General features: G+C 45.4%; 1 protein-coding gene across 11 annotated transcripts in view; it reads right to left on the reverse strand.

The window, feature by feature from the left end:
• Nucleotides 1-25,081, reverse strand: part of LOC139279698 (nuclear receptor coactivator 7) — a 115,622-nt gene that overhangs the window by 55,362 nt on the left and 35,179 nt on the right. For all 11 annotated transcript variants that reach the window (XM_070898828.1, XM_070898827.1, XM_070898826.1 and 8 more), the window contains 6 exons: nucleotides 22,363-22,442; nucleotides 22,168-22,275; nucleotides 19,930-20,043; nucleotides 17,055-17,198; nucleotides 14,485-14,669; nucleotides 10,369-11,144 (listed from right to left, as the gene is read on the reverse strand). In XM_070898828.1, coding sequence (XP_070754929.1) covers nucleotides 10,369-11,144; nucleotides 14,485-14,669; nucleotides 17,055-17,198; nucleotides 19,930-20,043; nucleotides 22,168-22,275; nucleotides 22,363-22,442 — 1,407 coding nt within the window. The remainder of the gene's footprint in view (nucleotides 1-10,368; nucleotides 11,145-14,484; nucleotides 14,670-17,054; nucleotides 17,199-19,929; nucleotides 20,044-22,167; nucleotides 22,276-22,362; nucleotides 22,443-25,081) is intronic.

Raw genomic sequence — 25,081 nt, forward strand, 5'->3', positions numbered from 1 at the left:
GTATCGGGATTGTGTGGGATGGCTCGCTAGGCCAAATGGTCTTTACCTGTCCGTCATTGTTCGTACTTCGTAATTATGTGTTTCTGTTAGCATTTATAATGTTGATAAATATGTATTATTTTAAGAAATCTGAGATAAAACCCTTGAGAAAATATTTTATTTTTGTAGAGCCCTGTGTTCATAGTTACTGATTAAGGAGATATTAGCTGATTTAAAGACAGTGTGATTGGATCAGAAACTAGAATGCTGAAATCTCATGCAGACACTGTGTTATCAGATGTACTGAAATATTGTTAAATCAATTATCAACAAGTAATGTTGATGTTGTTTCTTTCATACCTGGTGCAGATAAGTTTTGCAATATTACACATAGCGTGGTTTATTGGTAAAAGTAGCGTATAACTGAGTCAAGGTCCCGCTTTGATCTTTGGTCAGCGTAAGTTAGCTGATTTCAGCAGGAGCCACTACAATTGTTTTCAGCGTCCCCCAAGGCACAGATAGCATAATTTTCTCCTGGTTGCTACCTAGTCATCATCATAGGCAGTCCCTCGAAACCAGGGTGACTTGCTTCCACACCAAAACAGGTGTTTCAATGAAGAACCTAATATTCCAGCTCCTGAACTGCATCCTGAAGGGTGGAAGATGCCTGTGCACGGATTTTTTAACGTGGGGTGACCGTTGCACACCAGCCACCACACGGGCTTGACAGAGCTAGGTCTTAGTCCAGTGGCAAACATTATCCATGACGATTGGAGACCTGCTCTGCTGCACGGACCTAGTGCACACACATATTGCAGTGTGGGCTGGCCCGTGCTGCCCCTGGGTCCTTGGCCCCAAACTCCCGCCTCTCCTGGGCCCTAATCATATCCCTCCAGTCTTTCGCCGCTCCTGCTGTATCTGCACATGCTCCAATCATCGACCTGGACAATGATGACGGGCTGCCTGTTGGAAGCACATGTGTGGCTGCTCTGTGAGGACAGGTTCAGGCATGACCATGACAACCATCCCCACTCGGGGCAACTGGTGGAGCAAGACAGACGAGGAGAACAGCAGAACATTGTTGTGAAGTTATCATGGGGCAGTTTAACTATTCATGCATGCAGTGGTCTTATGTGAGACAGCCAATTTCAGAGGGAGACAAGACTGAATTCATAGAAGCATAGAAATTTATGACACACAAGGAGGCCATTCGGCCCATCCAGCCTAAATCCACTTTCCAGCTCTTGGTCTGTAGCCCTGTAGGTTATGGCACTTCAAGTGCATATCCAAGTACTTTTTAAATGTGATGAGGGTTTCTGCCTCTACCACCTTTTCAGGCAGTGAGTTCCAGGCCCCCACCACCCTCTGGGTGAAAAAAGTTCCCCTCAAATCCCCTCTAAACCTTCTACCAATTACTTTAAATCTATGCCCCCTGGCTATTGACCTCCCCACTAAGGGAAATAGGTTCTTCCTAGCCACTCGATCTAGGCCCATCATTTTTTTATATACCTCAATTAAGTCTCCCCTCGGCATCCTCTGGTCCAAGGAAAACAATCTTTTATCATAGCTAAAATTCTCCAGCCCTGGTAACAGCCTTGTAAATCCCTCTCTAAATCACATCTTTCCTGTAATGTGATGACCAAAACTGTATGTAGTACTCTAGCTGTGGCCTAACTAGTGTGTTTTATACAGTTCTAGCATAACCTCTCTGCTTTTAGATTTTACACCTCAGCTAATAAAGGCAAGTATCCTGTATGCCTTCTTAACCACCTTATCTACCTGTCCTGCTACCTTCAGGGATCTGTGGACATGCACTCCAAGGTCCCTCTGTTGCTTTACATTTCTTAGTAACCTACCATTTATTGTTTATTCCCTTGCCTTGTTAGCCCTCCCCCAATTCCATTACCTCACTCTTCTTCGGATGAATTCCATTTGCCACTTTTCTGCCCACCTGACCAGTTCATTAATATCTTCTTGCAGTCTACAGAATTATTTATCGACAAGAGAGTAGTGAAGTATAAAAATGGTTGTGGATAACTAAAGCCAGTCTTAGGAATAATAAAAGGGCTTCAGAATAAAAGGATTATGGCCAATTGCAGTAGTGATTTAGCAGTTATATTAGAAGTCAGAAAACAATTAACAGTAAATCATAGAGACATGAAAGCTCCCATGTTTAACTCCAGTCCGTGCTGAATTGGCTGCAGATGAAATGTGACAATCGGATTCAGCACCCCTGGCTGGAGATGGGTAAAATCAGCTTCCTGCTTCCAGTCATTATCCATTGACTGCCGCTGGAAAGGACATGAGTGAGGATGGAATCATGCTCGGTTGTGATGCCTTTCATGGTGAAATAGACAGGCAACCTTCACATGGGAAATGGCTACTTGGGGAAGGAGGGCTGTTAAAGCCTATTGAACCAGCAAGAGTTGGCATGTTTGGGAAAGGAGGGGAGAATGGAAGGGAAAAATTAGAAGAAAAAATAAATTTTATTTTCGCAAATTGAACACCAGGTTGATTGCAGTATTCCAAATGATGTACTGCTGCACCTAAAAAAGGGATTAATACTGGAATTAATACTCAATATGTTCCAAATTGAGTAGTGGAGACAAAGGCCTTGTAAACATTCCAGAGGCAGACAGATGCTGTGATTGGCAGGTTGTAGATTTCTATAGAAGGATAAGCGACATGGCTCTCATCATCCATACTTTGTGATTGCTAAATCAGCCACAAAACCAGGCAGTGTGCCTCAAAACCGGAGAGGTGGTAATCCTTGCTCATAGGCCCTCATTTCCTTCACTTGTGCGACTCCTGGGGGGCTGCTGTGTCTCCAAGGGGGAGGGGACTTGTGTTTTAGGCCTGTAGAGAGGATACCCAGATTGTCTGGTGTTGTTCTAGTTGCAAGTGGCTCCACCAAGTGTTTTGACTGATATGCATCTCATAGTCGTTTCACTCATATACTTATTGTGTGCTGTGTGTGTGTGTGGAGGGGGGGGGAGGGTGCTGCCCTTGTAAGGCAATAGATCTTGCAGCTATCAGTGATATAAGATACTAAGTGGAATAAGGGAGAGGAATATCACTGCAGCACCTTGCTCCAACACAAATTAAGGTCTTCATTTTTTTGTGGGTTGTGGGTTCAAGTCCCACTCCAGGGGAAAAAGAAATCTCGGCTCACACTCCAGTGCAGTACTGAGGGAGAGCTGCACTGTCAGAGGTGCTGTCTTTTGGATAAGACGTTAAACTGAGACCCCGTTTGCCCTCTCAAGTGGACGTAAAAGATCCCATGGCACTATTTCGAAGAAGAGCAGGGGAGTTATCCCCGGTGTTCTGGCCAATATTTATCCCTCAATCAACATCACTAAAATAGATTATCTGGTCATTATCACATTGCTGTTTGTGCAAATTGGCTGTCGCGTTTCCTACATTACAACAGTGACTACACTCCAAAAAGTACTTCTTTACCTGTAAAACACTTTGAGACGTCCGGTGGTCGTGAAAGGCGCTGTAGAAATGCAAGACTTTCTTTCTTTTAAAATAAAAGCTGTAATTTTGAACCTCCTGCTCTCCAAAAGTGACTGATAATCTTTGGTTGGATAGCGTAGGGGAAGCAGCGTTTATACATTCCAATGGCGCCACTTCCACCAGGATCAGGTCCCAGCAAGTAAAGCATGTTTCATGCAGGCAAACATTGTGATGGAACCGCGTGGAAACGGGCGGATGCAAGAAGTACCCATCCATACTTCGACTGGAATTTATAAACCCACAAAGGAAGGGGCGAAATCCCATGGTGTCCATGCCCTCCACCCCACTCCCCGCCCCGCCAGATTGCACGATATGTTTCACTCCCACAATGGAGGAGTGTTGCAGTCTAAACCTGATCCTATTTATGCTAAAAGCCAAATAAACGCACATCTCTGAATTCAGCATCGTCAATAGACTACAGCTCTCCAGAGTCACAGAAAAAACACAAATTAAGCTGTGCATGTATTGTGCTTCCTGTCAATTCAAATTCTCTACCCCTACTCAGTCTAATTTTAATTATATGGTATCAAAAGAGTGAATTCCTCCCATGGATAGTTGTCTTGCAGCCAGATGGCAGTGGCTTGGAGTTTCAGACCTGCTGTCACTTTTCCTACTGCTGTCTCGGAGTGAGTTTTGCCAAGTGATTTGCTATAGTTGGACACAACATCCCAGAGGAAGTTTTAGGAGCAAGAGAAGTTATGGTTAATGTGCAAACAAACATGCCTACAATTGGCCTGTCACAATCTTCATCTTGGCGCCAGCAATTCTATGCATGACTAGCTTATCTCCGATGGTATTGGTCACATTTAGTTGGAGGATGCTCTGTGTACAATATCCTATTAGAGCCATTGATTTACAATAACTAAATGTCAAATTGTGTATTGTACAAGTATTAGTAATATTTTCAGGCTCAAATTCTATAATATAAACGTTTACATGCAAACTGTAAACCTGAAACAGTAAAGTTTGATTATTATTAAGACTTCTTTTAATTACACAGCTAATTTTATCTCTTACCTTTTTTAAGTCCATGATAAAGAGCAAGGTGGTAGGGGAAATGCTCTAGGTTGCAAGTAGCTAGCAGGAACTGCAGACAGCAATACAGGGAGAGGAGCGGAGAGGGAGGCGTGTGGGTTGTTAGCATTGGGAGGGTTGTCCTGGGTCTTGAAAGCAGAGTTCTTGGGGTGTGGAAGGGCAAAGTTCTGGGAAAACCATGAGGAATGTGATGTGGGAACATTGGGAGGGATAGTTGTTTGGGAGCACTGGACGTGTATAACATCTGGCAGGCATGGGAGAATGATGTCAGGGTATGGCTACACTCGGAAAAGTCACTGGGTGTTTCAGGAGTGGGAGAGGAATATTTGGACATAGGAACACTGCTGGTATGGCAACAATGAGATAGTTGACTTGTGATATGGCAGCCTTGAAATGGCAGTGGTTGAGTATGAGAGCATTGGGGAGTGAGGTTCCTGAGTGTGGGTGTACTGGGAGGCATGTTGAAAGTGCCACTGAAAAAAGCACGGTGGATAATGGGTTTCTCAGGGGTGGATTGGAATGGATGCTCGGTGTGGGGGATCAGAGTGGTGAGAAGCGGCAGAATGAAGTAGGAGGAAGGCTGCTCATGGCAGTGAGATAGCAAGGAGGTGCATCCAGTCATGATGGAAAAGATGTCAGCAGCATGTGGTGGGCTCCAGACAAAGGGCAGAGGGAAGTCTCTTTAAATGGTTTCCCTAACAATGACCTAATTATTATTTAATTTGTACACTGCTGAACATTTATTTTAAATATAACACAGGTTTCCCCAAGTCAATGCTGGCTGACACGGTTTAAGTAAGCCCTTCCCCATCTCGCCCAGCGTCTCTGTGCTGTTACTGGAGTCCCCTGCTCCTCCTTCTGCCACTGACAACCCCGACCATGGATAACGGTGTCATAGTGCCACTTATCCGTTACATTTTTATGTGACCACATGTGTGTGTATATAAATATATACTTGGTGCTCACCTGTTAACAGAAAAATATTGTTGGCCTCACGGCAACTCCTTCACGGCAAACGAGCCAAAGATGGGCAGCGGAAACGTTTCAAGGACACCCTCAAAGCCTCCTTGATAAAGTGCGATATCCCCATTGACACCTGGGAGTCACTGGCCAAAGACCGCCCTAAGTGGAGGAAGTACATCCGGGAGAGCGCTGAGCACCTCGAGTCTCGTCGCCGAGAGCATGCAGAAATCAAGCGCAGGCAGCGGAAGGAGCGTGCGGCAAATCTGTCCCACCACTGGGCTGTTCATCCACCTAAGGACTCATTTTAAAAGTGGAAGCAAGTCTTCCTCGATTCCGAGGGACTGCTTATGATGATGATTGTTACAAGTACAAGGTGGCTGTAGGAAGAAAGTGGCGGTAAATGTGCGCTGCCTCTTATAGAATAGCTGCTGAATGGCCAGGATACCCAAAGAACTCCCCCACCATGGGATCTTTTCCAACTATGTGAACAGGGTAGAAAGACCTCCGTTAAAGTACGGGGGCTAGAACAGAAACAGTTTGTTGTTGGATTGGTTCAATTTTGCCAAATCCAGAGAACAACAGCTCTTTCCAAAGGAGTTAACCTTACTAACATCGGCTCAAATAGATAGATTTTTGAACTCTCGGGATCAGGCGGGAAAGTGGAGTTGAGGTCGGAGATCAGCCATGATCTTACTAATGGCAGAGCAGGCGTGAGGGGCTGAATGGCCTACTCCTGCTCCTAATTCGTATGTTCAAAGAATCACTGAAAGGTACACTTTAGTGTTCAGCAGGGACTGACACTTTTTGTTTTTAACAGTAAAATATCTTTCTCTGTTAGAATGTACAGGTGTTTACAAATCTGAAATATATTTTAGAATAATTTTGAAATGCCCTTACAGTTAAATTATAAAAATTGCATTAAGAGATTTGTCTTTCCATAGCGAGAATAGATTTCACACAATTTATAGCTTGTGTAGAGAGAATATCCAGCAATGAGGAAGTTGACTAAAAATATATACGTAGCCCAAATCTTGACTGTTAGGGCTGAATTTTGGGCTCGCTTGCCCCTCAGTTAGCGTCCCTGAGGGGCAGTAAAGGGTGGTTCTAGGCGTTACGCCGGGCGTCCAGCTTTTACCTCCCAGCCGGCAAATTCGGCTCATGGTTTGCGGCCGCACAAAAACTTACCGCCCTGCCCGCTAGTTTCACCATCATGACGCCAATCGTCATGTAACCTCCCGAATGTAAAATTCGGCCCTAACGCCTCATTCAACGCCCACTCCAGGAAACCTCTGAAAAATCAGGCGTTCCCAGGGTGCACCAGGCAGTAGTGGCAGCGTATTTAAATGGTGGGAGGAGGTTCCTACATCGCCGGTCACATTGACTGCAACGGTTGCGCACAGCACGCAGCGTGATGCTCCGACTTACAAAGGGCACTTTTATCTGCCATTACTGTGTCCTTACACCTTCAGTGAGAGAATGCAATGGGGGCATTACTAGTTCGCCAGCGCATCATGCTGCATGCTATTGCCAGACAGCGTCAAGCTAAAAGAAGGGCTCTTGGCCATGTTGGCCCACGGATGAGGAGAGGCCGAAGAGGTCCGGGGACGTGTGCTTACCCCCGCAGGTTTAGAGGCACCAACGCTCAGACCTCCAGTTCTCTGAGGAACAGTGTGTGAGAAGGCTGCGCTTCCGAAAGGAAGTGCTGACAGAGATATGCCATCTCCTACAGGCAGACCGATGACTGGCCCGCTCTGGAGGCAGCCTTCTATATACCCCTCAACATTGTGGTGTACTGCATGTTGCACAGCTTGGCCACCATGAGGGGCCAGGTATTGCCAGTGGGGATTGCAGGCCCACCTCAGGAGGAGGAGGACGATGAAGAGGAGCCTGGCGAGGCCCCCATTGGATAGCCACCCCATCCAGGGTGGAGGTAGCGTGAAGATGCTGCCGGACCAAGAGTCGCACGTCGCCAGCTTGTAATGGACCGGCTCCTCAATGGAGGAAACTGAGGGATGGAGCTAATACTGGACACGCTATGTGCTCTCATAAAGGCACATCTCCAGTGAACATTGGAATGATGCACAAGACACCAACGACAAAGGATTAAACGAACATTTTACTGCAAAAAAGTAACAAAAACTGCCCCCACCAAAAGAAAACCACACACTAGACAGCGTTATGTTGCAGGGCACTGAACAACAATGAAGTGCATTAAATCACATAAACTATTTACAAACGTAATCAACAAAAATCAGGGCTGGGGCGCAAAAACTTCCTTGTGTAACGCCTGATTTTGTGGCCCCGATCATGGAACCTCATTTTTTGCCGAATTTTGCAGACGAGGGAGCAAACCTTTTCCAGGCGGTATCAGGACCGGCCCATCGCCATTACCGCCTCAAAATCTCAAAAGCCGAAAATCCAGCCCTTAGATTGCTGCTTACTTTTCCAAAGAACACCAGGAATGAATGAATAAGATGAAGTTGGACTATGGTAGTACAAAACATTATTTCCCGAGATGACAGGACTGTGTTTCCTTTGGATGGCTCTGTTTCTGTTCCCCCATTCTTTATCATATTCCAATTGAGAAAGTATTGGGCAAATATCAACTGATTGAAAGGATGTGGGTATTTGAATTGAATGGAGAAAATGGCCCTGCTTGTGGGCAGCCCAAAACCAGGGGCTATAAATAGAAGTAGTCACCAATAAATCTAATTGGGAATTCAGGAGGAACTTCTTTACCCAGAGAGTGCTTAGAACCTGGAACACGCTGCCACAGGAAGTGGTTGAGGCAAAGAGCACAGCATCTGTATTTAAGGGAAAGCTAGATAAACATATGAAGGAGAGAAGAATAGAAGGTTATGCTGATTGAGTTAGATGAAGAGGAGTGGGAGTAGGCTCGAGTGGAGAATAAACACCGGCACGGACCTGTTGGGCCGAATGGCCTGTTTCTGTGCTGTACATTCTATATAATTCTATGTAAATAAATAAGTTTAATTGTGATACCAAAAGCATGGCAGAAATAGCATAAGTGGAAGTAATTAAGTGTTACTTCACTGGAAATGTGTGCATATGCTAGACTTTTCATATATTAATAGACAGTTTGGTGGCAAAAACAGGAAGGCAGATTATTATCTGAATGGTTAGTAAAAGGGGAGGTGCAAAGAGACCTGGGTGTCATGGTACATCAGTCATTGAAAGTTGGTGCAGCAGGCAGTGAAGAAGGCAAATGGCATGCTGGCCTTCATAGCGAGAGCATTTGAGTATAGGAGCAGGGAGGTCTTACTGCAGTTGTACAGGGCCTTGGTGAGTCCACACCTTGAGTATTGTGTGCAGTTTTGGTCTCCTAATCTGAGGAAGGACGGGCTTGCTATTGAGGGAGTGCAGCGAAGGTTCACCAGACTAATTCCCGGGATGGCAGGACTGACATATGAAGAAATACTGGATCGGCTAGGCTTATACTCACTGGAATTTAGAAGAATGAGAGGGGATCTCATAGAAACATATAAAATTATGACGGGACTGGACAGGTTAGATGCAGGAAGAAAGTTCCCGATGTTGGGGAAGTCCAGAATCAGGGGTCAAAGGATAAGGGTTAAGCCTTATAGGACCGAGATGAGGAGAAACTTTTTCACCCAGTGTGGTGAACCTGTGGAATTCGCTACCACAGAAGGTTGTGGAGTCCAGTTCGTTGGATATATTCAAGAGGGAGTTAGATGTGGCCCTTATGGCTAAGGGGATCAAGGGGGTATGCAAAGAATGCGGGAGTGGGGTACTGAAGTTGCATGATCAGCCATGATCATATTGAATGGCAGTGCAGGTTCGAAGGGCCGAATGGCCTGCTCCTGCACCAATTTTCTATGTTTTCTATGCTTTCTATTACTCAACAGTAAAAATGCACAATGGGAAAGTAAGCTGTGAGGAGGAAACAAAGAGCCTGCAAAGGGCTATAGACAGGTTAAGTGATTGGGCAATAAGGTGGCAGATAAGAACATAAGAAGTAGGAGCAGGAGTTGGCCATACAGCCCTCGAGCCTGCTCTGCTATTCAATAAGATCCTGGCTAAGCATGGAGAAACAAAATGGAGGGGAAGTCCTGTGCCATTGTGTTTTGGGAGAATTCACCATTTTGCTAAGAACCTCAAGTATGCGGTTGCAAGGAAATGCTGAGCAGAGACCAGATGCTTTCTCCCAGGAGGGGAGGCCATATTCCAGCCATTGTACCTCCCTAGAATCTGACTAGTGAGCAACACTGATGGGAGGAGTCCTGGGAGCTGGGTTCTGGCCGTTGGGTCTTTTGAAGAAGGTGTTTGGGGGCAGAGGAACTACAGAAGTAAAAAGGAGGAAAGAAAAAAACACACAAAGGGGGAAATTAATATTTTATGGTTGACTAGGCCTGTATTCACTAGAGTTTAGAAGAATGAGAGTGGATCTCATTGAAACGTATAAAATTCTGACTGGGTCTTGGATAGACTGGCTGCGGGGAGGATGTTTCCCCTGGCTGGGAAATCTAGAACAAGGGGGTCACAGTCTCAGGATACGGGGTAGGAAATTTAGGACTGAGATGAGGAGACATTTTTACACTGAGGGTGATGAACCAGTGGAATTCTCTACCATAGAAGGCTGAGGAGGACAAGTCACTGAATATATTTAAGAGGGTGATAGATAGATTTCTAGAAAAGGCATCAAGGGGTATGGGGAAAAAGTGGGAATATAGTGTTGAGATAAAGGATCAGCCATGATCATACTGAATGGCGGTGCAGACTCGAAGGGCCGAATGGCCTGCTACTGCTCCTATTTTCTATGTTTCTTTGTTTCTATAATGTTTCAACGGGTTAAGAAAAAAATGCAAAAGTACAGCAGCATATATCTCTTACCTTGTTTCAATCCATGTTTGTGCGTCAGTGCAGGTAAGGTATCATTTGCTGTGTTGCCCTGTTCACCAAATACTCTAAACTGATCTTCTTTGGCTTTGCTCATTATACAGCAGTCCTCTTCTGTCTTCAATCTGGACAGTTCAGTGCAAAGCAGTTTCTCTCCTGTGTTCTCTGCTGTGTGAGACCATAGATATTCTGGACATCTTTGATCTAACAGATTTATCTCACAGAAAGATGTGGTTTTATCGTCAGTATTGCTGACTGAATCACGGAGTATCTCTGGTGTGTTTTCTTGATACAACTCCTCCTCTGTCAATATATGGGATAGATGTTGGTTGCTATTATAATCTGCATTTGGTGCCATTTTTTTTTCCTTTATAGATTTATCATAACGATAACAGTGTCCATTCTCTGATATGAAATTATCTTCTCCACATTTCATTCTGGTTGCAAAGAGAAGTGTTTCTTTATTTTCGATTTCACCATTTTCTTTCAGGTCCAAACACATTACACTGTCCTGCAATTTAGCAATTTCATGGAACGATGTCTTATTAACCTGACAAAGAGAATCTGGATAAGAGTATGAGATGCCAATACGTTTTGTTAAAACTTTATCTTCTTGAGCAGCAGGAAATGAATCGGTGTTTTCGATCTCTGTATGTTGGGCTTTGCCTTTGATCTGAGCTGCAGTACTGCTCTGATGAGATTCACTTTGGTTGGTGGTTGCAGTATTTCTTCCCGAATCTTCTGTTTTAGATTGAACAGAAACTTTCCTTCTACAGGAAAAAGAGAGTCCTTAAGTTCCATTTAGACAAAGCAGAGTTATTTAACATAGAGCCATAGATCTTTTCAGCAGAGAGGGAGGCCCCTTGGACCCATTGGAGGGAACATGAGCCCCTGCTCCAAAATTTAAATTCTTAAAAATGGTAATCCTGACCCCAACTTGCTGTGAACGCGCGACGTCTGGTCTCACGGGCCATTTGGGGTCAGGCGAGGAATCTGCTCTGCAGAGGCGGGTTGGTGGTTGCAGTATTATTTAAATGAGGTTGCTGCCTCAGATTTTATAGCTGCAGGCTAGGTTCAATCTGGTCGGGCGCCAAACGGCAGAAAAAAAACTAATGAGGCCCTGCCATTAAATTCGGCAAGACCTCTGTATTTCCCATATTTCTGGGTTTCCCGGCCGCAGTCTTCCCCGCTCCCGGCCCGTAAATATTGGGGCTATTGTGTCTGTTCTGACTCTTTGCTGGAGCAATCCCAAACTAATCCCACTGCTCCGCTCTCCCCCGATAGCCCTGTATCAATCCCAAACTAATCCCAATGCCCCACTCTCTCCCTCCCCATAGACTCGTATCAATCCCAAACTAATCCCAATGCCCCGCGCTCTCCCCATAGCCCTGTATCATCCCAAGCTAATCCCACTGCCCCACTCTCTTCCCATGGCCCTGTATCATCTAAAACTAATCCCACTGCCCCGTTCTCTCCCCATAGCTCTGTATCAATCCCCAAACTAATCCCACTGCCCCGCTTCTCCCATAGCCCTGTATCAATCCCCAAACTAATCCCACTGCCCTGCGCTCTCCCCATAGCCCTGTACCAATCCCAAACTAATCCCACTGCCCTGCGCTCTCCCCATAGCCCTGTACCAATCCTAAACTAATCCCACTGCCCCGCTCTTTCCCCATAGCCTGTATCAATCCCAAACTAATCCCACTGCCCCGCTCTCCTCCCAGAGCTCTGTATCAATCCCAAACTAATCCCACAGCCCCGCACTATCCCAATAGCTCTGTATTAATCCCAAACTAATCCCACAGCCCTGCTCTATCCCGATAGCTCTGTATTAATCCCCAAACTCATCTCACAGCCCTGCTCTCTCCCCGTAATTAAAAAATCGCTCCAAGTTTTAGCCATGAAGGTGGGATAAAATAGTCCTTAATGCTTTAATAATGAATTCTCTTTTCCTCCCATCACTTCTTTAGCTTTGTCAGATTTGCTTTTCCACTCTTTGTTCTAAATCTGCCTGTGTCTCAGTTTATGATTTGTCTCCTGGCTCCCTTTAACAATGCCTCAAGCTTGCCACTCTACATCCGACTCTGTCAGATTCTGTGTTGCTCCTCCCCCTTCCCCGACTCGGTCAAAAGCCGCACAACCTCTCTAGTGCTGTCCCCTTTTACTATAGTCGGCTTTTCTTCCCAATGTTATTTTGGCCTAATCTCTAAGAGTCCTCTCCCAATTCTGTGCACTCCTAACTTAATATTCCTCTTCCAGTTCTGATCTGCAATTGCTCTGCAAAGTTTATAAAACGGAATATTGTTCATTTTAATTTAAAATAATGAGGGTTTTGAATCTGTGGAATTCTCTGCCCAAGGAAGCAGTTGAGGCTAGCTCATTGAATGTATTCAAATCACAGATAGATAGATTTTTAACCAATAAGGGAATTAAGGGTTACGGGGAGCGGGCGGGTAAGTGGAGCTGAGTCCACGGCCAGATCAGCCATGATCTTGTTGAATGGCGGAGCAGGCTCGAGGGGCTTGATGGCCTACTCCTGTTCCTAATTCTTACGTTCTTATGTTCTTATGTTTAAAGCTGCAAAGAGCACATTTTCAATGTCAAATACACAATTTATAGTAGTTAGTATAATGAATGTTACAGTGGTTTACTGCTTGCAACCTTGGCTTCATTTTGAAGAGGGATCAGAATTTAAGTGTGATTAAGGTGAATGGAAACCTTCAGAGATGTTGTTAATGACCTGAACTTGGGTCTGCTCATTAAATGTCCAGTAATTTTAGCATTATAAGATTTTTTACTGCATGTGATCAGATGGCTAGCCTCAATCAATTGTAAAAATATGCTGAGGAAATAGGACTTCAGCCTTTTCTACTGGCCACACAATAAATATATAACTATTGCAATAGAAACATAGAAACATAGAAACATAGAAAATAGGTGCAGGAGTAGGCCATTCGGCCCTTCGAGCCTGAACCACCATTCAATAAGATCATGGCTGATCATTCCCTCAGTACCCCTTTCCTGCTTTCTCTCCATACCCCTTGATCCCTTTCGCCATAAGGGTCATATCTAACTCCCTCTTGAATATATCCAATGAACTGGCATCAACAACTCTCTGCGGCAGGGAATTCCACAGGTTAACAACTCTCTGAGTGAAGAAGTTTCTCCTCATCTCAGTCCTAAATGGCCTGCCCCTTATCCTAAGACTGTGTCCCCTGGTTCTGGACTTCCCCAACATCGGGAACAATCTACCCGCATCTAACCTGTCCAGTCCCGTCAGAATCTTATACGTTTCTATGAGATCCCCTCTCATCCTTCTAAACTCCAGTGAATAAACACACACACAGGAAATTTAAAATCATGCTGTGCACTCCCATCCCTCATACATTTTGTACAATTTCTGCAATAATTTTATAAATTATGAAAAAGCATTTGATTCATATCAAGCTTAGATGTGTAATTTGTGCGTGCGTGTTTTTTTTTCATTTTGCAGGTATTTAATATATAGACCAATAATGTACAGGCAGAGGTGCGGCGAGAGATCGTGGCGGAGGTGCGGCAAATGAGAGTAAGGGGGCCAGACGAACCGAGGGCCCAGGGGCAGCACGGGCCAGCCCACACTGCGATGTGTGTGGGCACTAGGTCCGTGCAGCAGAGCAGGTCTCCAGTCATCCTGGTTAACTCTTGCCACTGGATAAAGGCCTAGCTCTGTCAAGCCCGTGTGATGACTAATGTGCGACAGCCACACATGTTAAAAAAAACCATGCACAGGCATCTTCCACCCCTTCAAGTGGAGTTCAGGGCTGGAATATCGGTCCTTCATTGAAACATCCCTTTTGGTGTGGAAGCAAGTCATCCTCGTTTGAGGGACTGCCTATGATGATATACAGGACAGCAGCTTTAGGGTGTGGTTCCCTAAAAGTATACAAAAGGTATTCTTATCATGAGTAAAAATTCTACTTAACATGCATGAAGTATGCAGTATAGCATCGATCACCAACTGCAGAATAAACTCAGATTGTGAATTCACATTGCTTTTCAAATGAATTGAAATCAAGAGAATCTGGAATAAACATTCTGATTCAAACAGACTGATTTTAAATCACTTACAAGGGAGAAGAGACGTAAAGCTTCATTTGAGAAACATCTTTGTGAGACGCTGCTGAAATGACTGACTGCATGCTGCAGGCAAAGAAATAGTCTTCACAGCCATTTTCAACGACAAGAGGATGGGATTTGTACGGGTCAAAAAAGATCTTTTTTGGCGTGACAAACAGGACCCCCATGACAACACCCTACAGACGGATCAGAAAGCGTAAATACAATGAGAAGTGATGATTGCAAAGCAACCAGTTATTTGGTTAAAAGCAAAACATTAAAATCCGGACAAATAAATCACTTGTTTTTGGCAGCTGAATTGTAGAAATGCTGTGGAACCGCTGTGCAAATTGTCAGCCAATTATTTACATTTACCAAACTAAAGTTCCATTAGTGGTTCACTTATAGGAAGGGCATTGTTGTACAAGCATGCTCTTTGTACAAGTCACACGGGAAATGGCCCCGTGCGGAATTGTCCCGCGGGAGCGGCGTCGGTTAGTGCCATTGACGGCTTTCCCCGGCGGGGTGCTGTCTGTGGCTCCGCCCTTAAAGGGGAGGTCGCGCTGCCGGCGACTCCATTTTAGTTTTTATTGTCGGCCAACTGCAGAATAAACCCAGGGAAATCAGAGGTCGGGCCGACAATTATTGCCCAAGGGTTCAGCCGGGCCGCCAACAGGCAGACCAGCAACTCTCTTGGGTGCCAGGCCGCTGGCCCGGCTGAAACCCTCCCTGGTGGCCCAGTGGAACTAACTTAAAAATATCTGCAGAGCTCGCAGCGGCTCTCCCCTTTAAGTGAAGGGGAGGGACGTTGTGATGAGTCAATGCGGCGCTGATGACCGGCCAGGGCAGCCGACCAGCTGCAGGGGTACTTCCGCCCAGACCGTAAAACATTTTCCGGATTCTCCGCCCCGTGGATCGGGGGTGAAGATAAACTTTTAAAAGCGGTAGATGCGCCCCATTTGGGGCGGGGCTCAATTTCGGCCCCCTAATGTTTAATATTTTTACTCCGATATTGCATTTCGCGATGAACTCCATGGTCTGAACTTTAATGGGGGAAGAGGCTCCCAGGCGGTCGAGAATCCCGGGTTTCCCACAGGCCCTGCCCAAGTTAAACGCAGGTCCTGATCTGCATGTGAAGTCTCTGTTTCCAACCCGCAGCCAACCAGATTGAGAGGCTGGCTGGTTCCGGGTAGGTAGGCCTGCGGCGTTAGGCCACACAGCTGAGGGAGGGACTGCGTGGGGGCCGGGAGCGGCTGTAGGAGCAGCAAGGAGGGGGTCTGAGCAGCGATCACAGGCTGGGGAGCGGCCAGAGAAGCAGTGGTGGGGGTGGCGGTTCCAAGGATCGGGGGCTTGGAGGAGCGGGGGAGGAGATGGGAGGCCAGTGGGAAATCAGAGGGCGGGGTGGTGGGGGGGGGGTTGGGGAAGGGGAAATGGTGGTCGGTGGGGAAGGGGAAATGGTGGTCGGTGGGGAAGGGGAAATGGTGGCTGCGGGGGGGGGGGGGGGGAGGGGGGGGGGGTCGGTGGGGAGCATCTCCGATCGTGGGGGGTGGGTTAGGTATGGACCCAGGATCCAGAAGGTAACTGATTTACACACAACGGGTAGTAGAAGTTTGGAACTCCCTTCTGCAAATGGCAATTGATGTTCGATTAAATATCACTTTTAAATTAGAGATTGATAAGTTTTTTATTAACCAAAAGTATTAAGGGATATGGGCCAAAGGCGGGTGTATGGAGTTAGGTCACAGATCAGCCATGATCTCATTGAACAGGCTCGAGGGGCTCAATGGCCTCCTCCTGTTCCTATGTTCCTATTTAAACACTTATCTCCTGGATTAGGCAGTCCACACCTTGCTTTAGCTGTTTCACAAGGCCTGAAAAACCTATCCAGCTAAAGTTAAATATGAAATGGAGGTTAAAGCCAAGGCTTTTAGCCTCATTATAATATTTAAATAGACGACCCACCTCCTGGCAGTGGATTGGCTGTCCGCCCTCGTCTTGCCTCCGTTTAAACCGGAAGTGGGCGGGTTGGAGACGTGTTCAGATTTTTTTACACTTTAACTGCCTACATGCCCCCAACCCACCTGCTTATTTAGGATGAAATCTCCCCCCATTTGTATGTTATTTATGGGAGAAGGAGGTAAGTTTTTGTGTACACCTAGCTGAGGGATGTCAATCTAATGGAATTTTCCAACTTTAAGAGCCTACTTTCAGCATCAAGCACTTCCATGTATATAGCATGGGCAGACGCAGAGTAAAGCTCCCTCTACTCTGCCACAGCAGTGTGCCTGCAGACAAGTGTAATCTCAACGCAGTTAAGGCCACAGCTATGCAGGTACACATACTGAAAATGCAGTTGTCTAGCACAATAGTATTAAGAAGATTTCTCATCTATGCCCATATACTCTATCACATCAATCCATATGCCTGGGTATTTGGTCAGACAAGATCCAGTGCGTAAAATGTGCTGAACACAGAACAAAAATGCTCGTCAATAAGAAAAATAATACCAATTACTTTAAAAATGTAAGTGCGTTTGAGGTGTTTGTAACCTGAAATCTACTGTTACAAATAAAGTATTTTACCTTTCCATCTGTGAAATATTTGCAACAAATTTTTAGGAATCTTTCAGAAAAAGGTATTTCGTCCCGCATGGAAGAGGAGGAGCTGGCAACAGAGTGTTGTGAGCTGCACCACTGTACGCTGGACATTTCCACTGAATCAGCATCCTGTAAATTACAAAATGTTTGTTACTAACAGAGTAAGACCCCCCCACTGGTCACTTTATTCTACTGTAGGTTTGGAAAATATAACTTTGGTTCCTACCATTTTTGGTAGAAGAATGAGGAGAGGCAATATACACGAAAGGGTACAATCCTAAAAGGGGTGCATGAACAGAGAGACCTGGGAGTATATGGGCACAAATTGTTGAAGGTGGCAGGGCAGGTTGAGAAAGCGGTTAAAAAAGCATACGGGATCCTGGGCTTCATGAATAGAGGTATAGAGTACAAAAGGGTGGAAATTTTGATGAAGATGTCGAAAGCACCGGTTCAGCCACAACTGGAGTACTGTGTCCAATTCTGGGCACCGCACTCCAGGAAGGTTGTGAAGGCCTTAGAGAGGGTGCAGAAACGATTTACAAGAATGATTCCAGGGATGAGACACTTCAATTATGTGAATAGACTGGAGAAGCTGGGGTTGTTCTCCTTAGAGCAGAGAAAATGCAGAGGAGATTTGATCGAGGTGTCACAATCATGAGGGGTCTGGACAGAGTAGATAGAGAGAAACTGTTCCCACTGGGGGAAGGGTCGAGAACCAGAGGGACACAGATTCAAGATGATTGGCAGAAGAACCAAAAAGCGATTAAGGAAAAACTGCAGGACTGCAGGTTTTTTTGTTGAGTTGAAGGGCCAAGGCACATAGCACAGATCACCAGCAAGGTGGTAAAGAATGCATTGCACACATGTCTACAAATCTTTTCCTGACCATTCTTCATTCTGTTTTTTCCATTTTGTTTGTTGCTTCCTTTCTCCATCCCAATATTTTCCATGGATACTTCCTCCAAGCACGAGAGCAGCATGGATCACACTTGATGAGCCAAATGGCCTGTGTCTGTGCTGTAACAATCTCCACTTTCTGTGGGATGGGTTTAATTCTGGCTGTTTTTCCTCTTCCTCCTGTCCTCAACAGTGGAGTAACCTACTCCAATAATACAGCCGACCTCACGGCATTACAAATTGGTGCTCATTACATTATTGCCTCTGCAGAGACCACAACATTCTGAAGCCAATCTGATGTAGTATTATTGTATCCATATACTTAATATTGCAAATTTTAACTCGCCTTTTTAACTAGCAATATACTAATACTTTGGGCAGAAGATCATTAGCCCTTCCAAACCTCCCATCAGTTTCCTTATCATCATTCTAGAACTAATAACCCTCTATCCACTTTCCCAATATGGATTTATCCAGTCCTTTTTAAACATCAACCATGTTTTCTGTTTCACCACTCCTGCTTTTCCACAATGCTTATTAAAGTCATGTTGCCTTTTCTCCTGTCCTTTTTGAGTTTTTACAAGTTGCCTATTTAACTTGAAAAAAATCACCGAGAAGCATAAAGTTATTTTGAAGAAAGGGACTGGCCAAAGGTCCTGGTGGGGCGGGGGGAGCTAACTGGAAGCTCCACAGGTGTGCTGATCACTGGTGTACTGATCACCTGTTCCACAGGTGTACTGACACTGATCACCTGCTCCACAAGTGTACGGACACTGATCACCTGCTCCACAGGTGTACGGACACTGATCACCTGCTCCACAGGTGTACTGACACTGATTACCTGCTCCACAGGTGTACGGACACTGATCACCTGCTCCACAGGTGTACTGACACTGATCACCTGCTCCACAGGTGTACGGACACTGATCACCTGCTCCACAGGTGTACGGACACTGATCACCTGCTCCACAGGTGTACGGACACTGATCACCTGCTCCACAGGTGTACGGACACTGATCACCTGCTCCACAGGTGTACGGACACTGATCACCTGCTCCACAGGTGTACAGAACTCTTTTGGGGGAAACGAAAACATTAAATCGTGGCCCCCCGATCTGGGGGACGCACAAAACATTTACAAGGCCCTTTTTTTGTGTTTTTTTGGGGGTTTTTTGTGTTTTTTTTAAAAGTTTTTTTTTGGGCACTAAAATCATATTTTTTCTCCAAGTGCACCCTATAAAAGGGGAGGGGGACACTAAAAAAAAACACCGGCAATTAAAACAAATTAAACTTTAAAACATAAAATCAAATTAAAATTTGGTTGCCGGGTGTGATGATGCACTCCAGTCCCTCCGGTGCCCACCTCTCGCGGAAGGCCGCGAGCGTACCGGTGGACACCGCGTGCTCCATCTCCAAGGACACCCTGGCGCGGATGTACGCACGGAAGAGAGGCAGGCAGTCAGGTTGAACGACCCCCTCGACCGCCCGCTGCCTGGACCGGCTGATGGCTCCACAGGTGTACAGACACTGATCACCTGCTCCACAGGTGTACAGACACTGATCACCTGCTCCACAGGTGTACACACACTGATCACCTGCTCCACAGGTGTACAGACACTGATCACCTGCTCCACAGGTGTACACACACTGATCACCTGCTCCACAGGTGTACACACACTGATCACCTGCTCCACAGGTGTACACACACTGATCACCTGCTCCACAGGTGTACAGACACTGATCACCTGCTCCACAGGTGTACAGACACTGATCACCTGCTCCACAGGTGTACAGACACTGATCACCTGCTCCACAGGTGTACACACACTGATCACCTGCTCCACAGGTGTACACACACTGATCACCTGCTCCACAGGTGTACAGACACTGATCACCTGCTCCACAGGTGTACAGACACTGATCACCTGCTCCACAGGTGTACTGACAGTGAGTTTGTACTTACCAAGAGTTTGTCATATTCTGCATCTGATGAAGACAGAGTCAGTGACAGGCTGGAATTTGAGGACATGGGGCTATCTTCACTCAGTGCACCGCCCGGATCAGGAACATGCAATCTCTGCAGCAAAAATTTTCAATTCAGATTTCATTGTTAGAGATTTATGCATAATATTTTTTTTCTTGAGCCGGATCTGACACACATGGAAACCTATTACCCTGTTCAAGAGTCTCCACTTCAAGCTACGGAGAAATGTACACTTATCTCTAGAGATTGGGCTGAATTTTAGGCTTTGCTCATTTCGGGGCGGTAAAGATTGCGCCCGGGAACAGTCTGCACCTCAGTCATCAAAATCCGTCAGCTGGGCCCTGAGTGTGAGGCAGAGCGTTAAGGGAGGTGTTACCTCTCATGGGGCACTAGGCCGGCTGAGCAAGCGAAAATCCCGAGCTAAACAGCCAGCTTTGGAGCGCTCTAAGAGAGGCCTGGGGGGAGAAAAAAACCTGGGGAAAAAAACCCCCAAAACATTCCTAATAAATAACTCACGACGCCACCACAACATAAATCGCAAAACAAAAAAATGAAAAACAATGACACTTGGCTGAGGTCGACATTGTTACCTCACTGCAGCTGTTACAGCTCGGTCCGCCAGCTTTCACAGGCGGTCCCAGCAGGGGGCGCTCTACGGAGCACTACGGATCGGGCGGGAGCCAAAGATCAAGCCGGTGTCGCAACCAGGGGCGTTGCACACTGGCTCGCCTCTCCTGGGCGGTAACACTCCGTGCCCCGTGAAAACTGGAAGCTAGCTGCCTGCCCAGAAGTCCTTACCGCCGCCATTGCCACTCCTCCGGGGCGCTAACAGGGGCGGCAGGAACCCGAAAATCCAGCCCTTATCTTTGCATAATTACTCCATTAAGTAATACCACAAGTAAAATGGTGAGCAGGCGGTCATACTTTCCACTTAAGCATAGAATTATATAGAAATTACAATGTGGAGAAAGGCCACACCCCCCCAACCCTTGTGTGTGTTGGGCATTTGTCCTCCACTCGAGCAGAAGTCCCAATGACTTGTGCCTATCCGGTTCCCATACTCGGTCCAATGCTGCCTTGATTCGAGGGCAGCTCCCCTCACCTCTTCTCTAGCATTCAGTTTGAGTCCATGTTTGGATCGAGGCTGTGATGAGGTCTGGAGTTGAACTGAACTTGAACTGGGCACTGGTGAACAGGTTATTGGTGAGTGGATGTCACTTGATGGCACTATTGATCACTGCTTCCATAATTTCCCTGGTGACTGGGAGAAGGCTGACAGAGTAGCAAATGACCAGGTTTGATTTTATATCTGGGTAATCTTCCACATTGTTAGGTAGATGCCAGTGTCACAGGAACAGCTACAGGAACAGCTCAACTCGGGGAGCAGCTAGCTACAGTGTACAGGTCTTCAGCATTGCATCTGAATGTTGTCAATGCCCACAATCTTTGCTGTGTCAAATGTAATCAACCGGTTTGTAATGTTACAAGGAGTGTACTGAAATGGCTGGATAGCTGTGATAGTGGGGATCTTGGGCAGAGGCCGAGCAGTATCATCCACTTGGCACTTTTGGCTGAAGACACTTGCAAACGTAGAATTACATAGAAATTACAAAATGGAAACAGGCCAATTGGTCCAACCCATCTATGTTGGTGTTTATCCTCCATGTAAGGAGTAGTCCTAATTCTAAGTGCCTACTCTGTCCCCATATCCCTTTGTTCCCCTTTCCTTCAACCATTGATCTAACATATTCTTAGAAGATGACATGGTCTCTGCTTCAATCATTAACTCTGGTAGTGCACTCCACAACCTCTGTAGCTAACCATAGTTACAATTAACAATAGAGGGTATATGTGCATAAACAGCCTGACACTGTATCGGAAACTGGATTTGAATGTGTAGGACTGAAGCCATTTAACTTTAAACTCTAATTTAACACAGTGCGTTCATCATATTTGATGAAAAGAACATATATTTGGGAGTTGGTATTGGCTGAACAGTAAACAATTAGGTAGCTATGGACATTTATTAGAGATGCTTTCTCCATTATCATGCATTCACATTAAAGTACTGGAAATAGATCCCTTAATGTCTCATTGGAAACAATCTATTTTCTCTGTTAGATACTGACTAATCCACTGTGTACTTTCTATAGTTCTTGCTCCTTTTTGGGGATTTACAGGATGTACAATTCTTTTTGTTATTAAACATTCACATACCTGCCCAGGAACAATACTTTGTGAATAAAGCTTGTTTAATTGAACCAGTTTATTTGGTGTACTGTTGAACTTCAGGGCTATGCTGCACAGCGTGTCCTCCATTCCTGCCTGTAAAAAGAATCACATACTGTATCTCCATCGGTAAGGTACTTATCAAGACACACAAAGAAAGTGATAACATTGGAGAATACTTACTCTGTATTCTATAGTGCCTTCTGGTTTCTCTTGGATTAATTTCCGACCATTTTTCTCTTTCTTTTTATTTCCTGAAGGATCTTGAAAGGAAATGCAATCAAAAAAAATTCAAATAATGAAGCCTCTCAGTTTGGGCATTGAGGTCAGCCGCATGATCTTCTGCATAAACTTGGCTTGTATTCCCTTGCGTACAGCAGACTGAATCATAGAATCATAGAAATTTACAGCACAAAAGGCCATTCAGCCCATCGTGTCTGTGCCAGCTGACAAAGAGCTATCCAGTCTAATCCCACTTTCCAGCTCTTGGTCCGTAGCCCTGTAGGTTATGACACTTTAAGTTCACGCTCCCCACGTGCCATAATCTGGTAGACTTTTAAATGTGGTGAGCGTTTCTGCCTCTACCATCCTTTCAGGCAGTGAGTTCCAGACCCCCATCACTCTCTGGGTGAAAATTTTTTTCCTCAAATCCCCTCTAAACCAAGTACTTTAAATCTATGCTCCCTGGTTGTTGACCCCTCTGCTAAGGGAAATAGGTCCTTCCTATCCATTCTATCTAGGCCCCATATAATTTTACACAACTCAATGAGTCTCCCCTCAGCCTCCTCTGTTCCAAAGAAAATAACCCAGTCTATTCAACCTTTCCTTGTAGCTACATTTCTCCGGTCCTGGCAACATTCACGTAAATCTCCTCTGTACCTTTTCCAGTGCAGTCACATCTTTCCTGTAACGTGGTGACCAGAACTGCACGCAGTAGTCTGGCTGTGGCATAAGTACTGTTTTATACAGTTCAAGCATAACCTCCCTGCTCTTATATTCTATGCCTCGGCTAATTGAACAGTGATCTGATTGAAGTGTTTAAAATGTTAAAAGGTTTCAATAGGATACATACAGAGAAATGATTTCCTTTGATGGGGAAGTCAAGAAAGAGGGAGCAAAATCTTAAAATTAGAGCTAATCCATTTAAGAGAGAAGTCTTGATTTCCCTCTTAAATGGACTAAATCTAATTAAATCTAATTTGTTTTACAGATAGTAGAAATCTGGAATTCTCTCCTCATAAAGGCTGTGGATGCTGGAGGTCAATTGGAGTTCTCAAGAACGAGATTGATAGAGTTTTGTTAGGTAAGGGTATCAAGGGATATGGAGCTAAAACGGGAAATGGAGTTGAGATATAGATCAGCCATGATCTAATTGAATGGCAGAGCAGGCTCAAGGGGCTAAATGGCATACTCCTGTTCCTGTGCCCATTGAGGGATGGAACGGGGTAGATTTTCGTCTGTACTGCCTTGGCGCAAGGTATCTTTTGGATGGAGAAGAGAGAGGAAAATCAGGTTTGGAGGATAGAAGGAAAATTGAGCAGGCTCCATTACAGAATGCAATCTTCCTCTCTGCACTCTCTATACTTTATACCCCAGCAGTACGGAGGAACGTCTACCCCATATATCTTACAGGCTGTACCAATCATGTCAATAGTATATTGTTATCTCTCCCTGTCAAGGTATATAGGGCTAATAATCATCTACAGTTCTGACAGAATGGGAAATTGCTAATACAATTCAATTTCATAGATAAGGCTAATTATTCACAGAACCAAGTCTAGATTTGTATATAGGTTGGGGGCAGGACATTCATAGTGCATTTTATTTAATATAACAGAGCGAATGGAAAAAGCTCAAAAGGCATCTCAACCCATTATGGTGTTGGTGAGGAAGGCCCCAGGACTGAGCCCCGAGTTGCCTGATCTTAATTGGGGTGACAGTCATCATCATCATAGGCAGTCCCTCGAAGCGAGGATGACTTGCTTCCACGCCAAAAAGTGATGAGTCCACAGGTGTTTCAATGAAGGACCTAATATTCCAGATCCCGAACTACATCGTGACGAGTGGAAGATGCCTGTGCGTGGATTTTTTTAATGTGTGGTGGCTGTTGCACACCAGCCACTACACGGGCTTGACAGAGCCAGGTCTTGGTCCAGTGGCAAGGATTACCTGAGACTAAGGACAGTACAGTTCACCTTATTGTCTCTGTGTTACAAAAAGGAAAAATCAGCCAGGGTCCCCAGTCCGGGAGGCGAACCAGTGAACTCTGCCTGTATGTGATCAGGTGAGGGAAGCACTGGATTTGGCTTTGGTGGTTTCATGATAGAATAACCTGCCGACATCCATTGTCTAGGTTCACAGTGGTAAGGGTACCAGAGCGCTCCCACTGCCTGTGGGTCTGTATCTTAGCACGAATCACCAACTTCAGGAGAGTAGGCAGAAAAGCGAGAGAAAATAAAAACCAACCAGATTATGGCATGCTCCCCACCTAAAATGCTTATGCTATGGCTGGCTTTCTACTTTTCACTCCCCCAGATATGAATGAGCCTGCTCCCTTTGATTGGGAATTTCTGCAAAGGTATGTGTGGCAACTCACATATTTAACCTAAACCAGCCATTTGAGCTTTTAGTTATTTAATAATCAATGTGATATATGGGACGCACAAACTGCAGTGTGGCTCGAGTTGGGTAATTTCGGTGCAACATGGTTTTACAGACAGCAATTTAGTGACACTCTCACTAAAAGAGCAGTGTGTGACTCCTGCTATCGTTTAACAGACCCTTCTACAGAACGGTCGAAGGATTTCACTCATATTTTATCTCGTTAGATGGTAGCATTAGACGGTGCTGGTTTCCGTTTCTATCGCTGACAGCCAGGAGTATAGAAACATAGAAACATAGA

The sequence above is a fragment of the Pristiophorus japonicus genome, chromosome 14 (genome assembly GCF_044704955.1).
Source record: "Pristiophorus japonicus isolate sPriJap1 chromosome 14, sPriJap1.hap1, whole genome shotgun sequence".
NCBI classification, from domain to species: Eukaryota; Metazoa; Chordata; class Chondrichthyes; family Pristiophoridae; genus Pristiophorus; species Pristiophorus japonicus.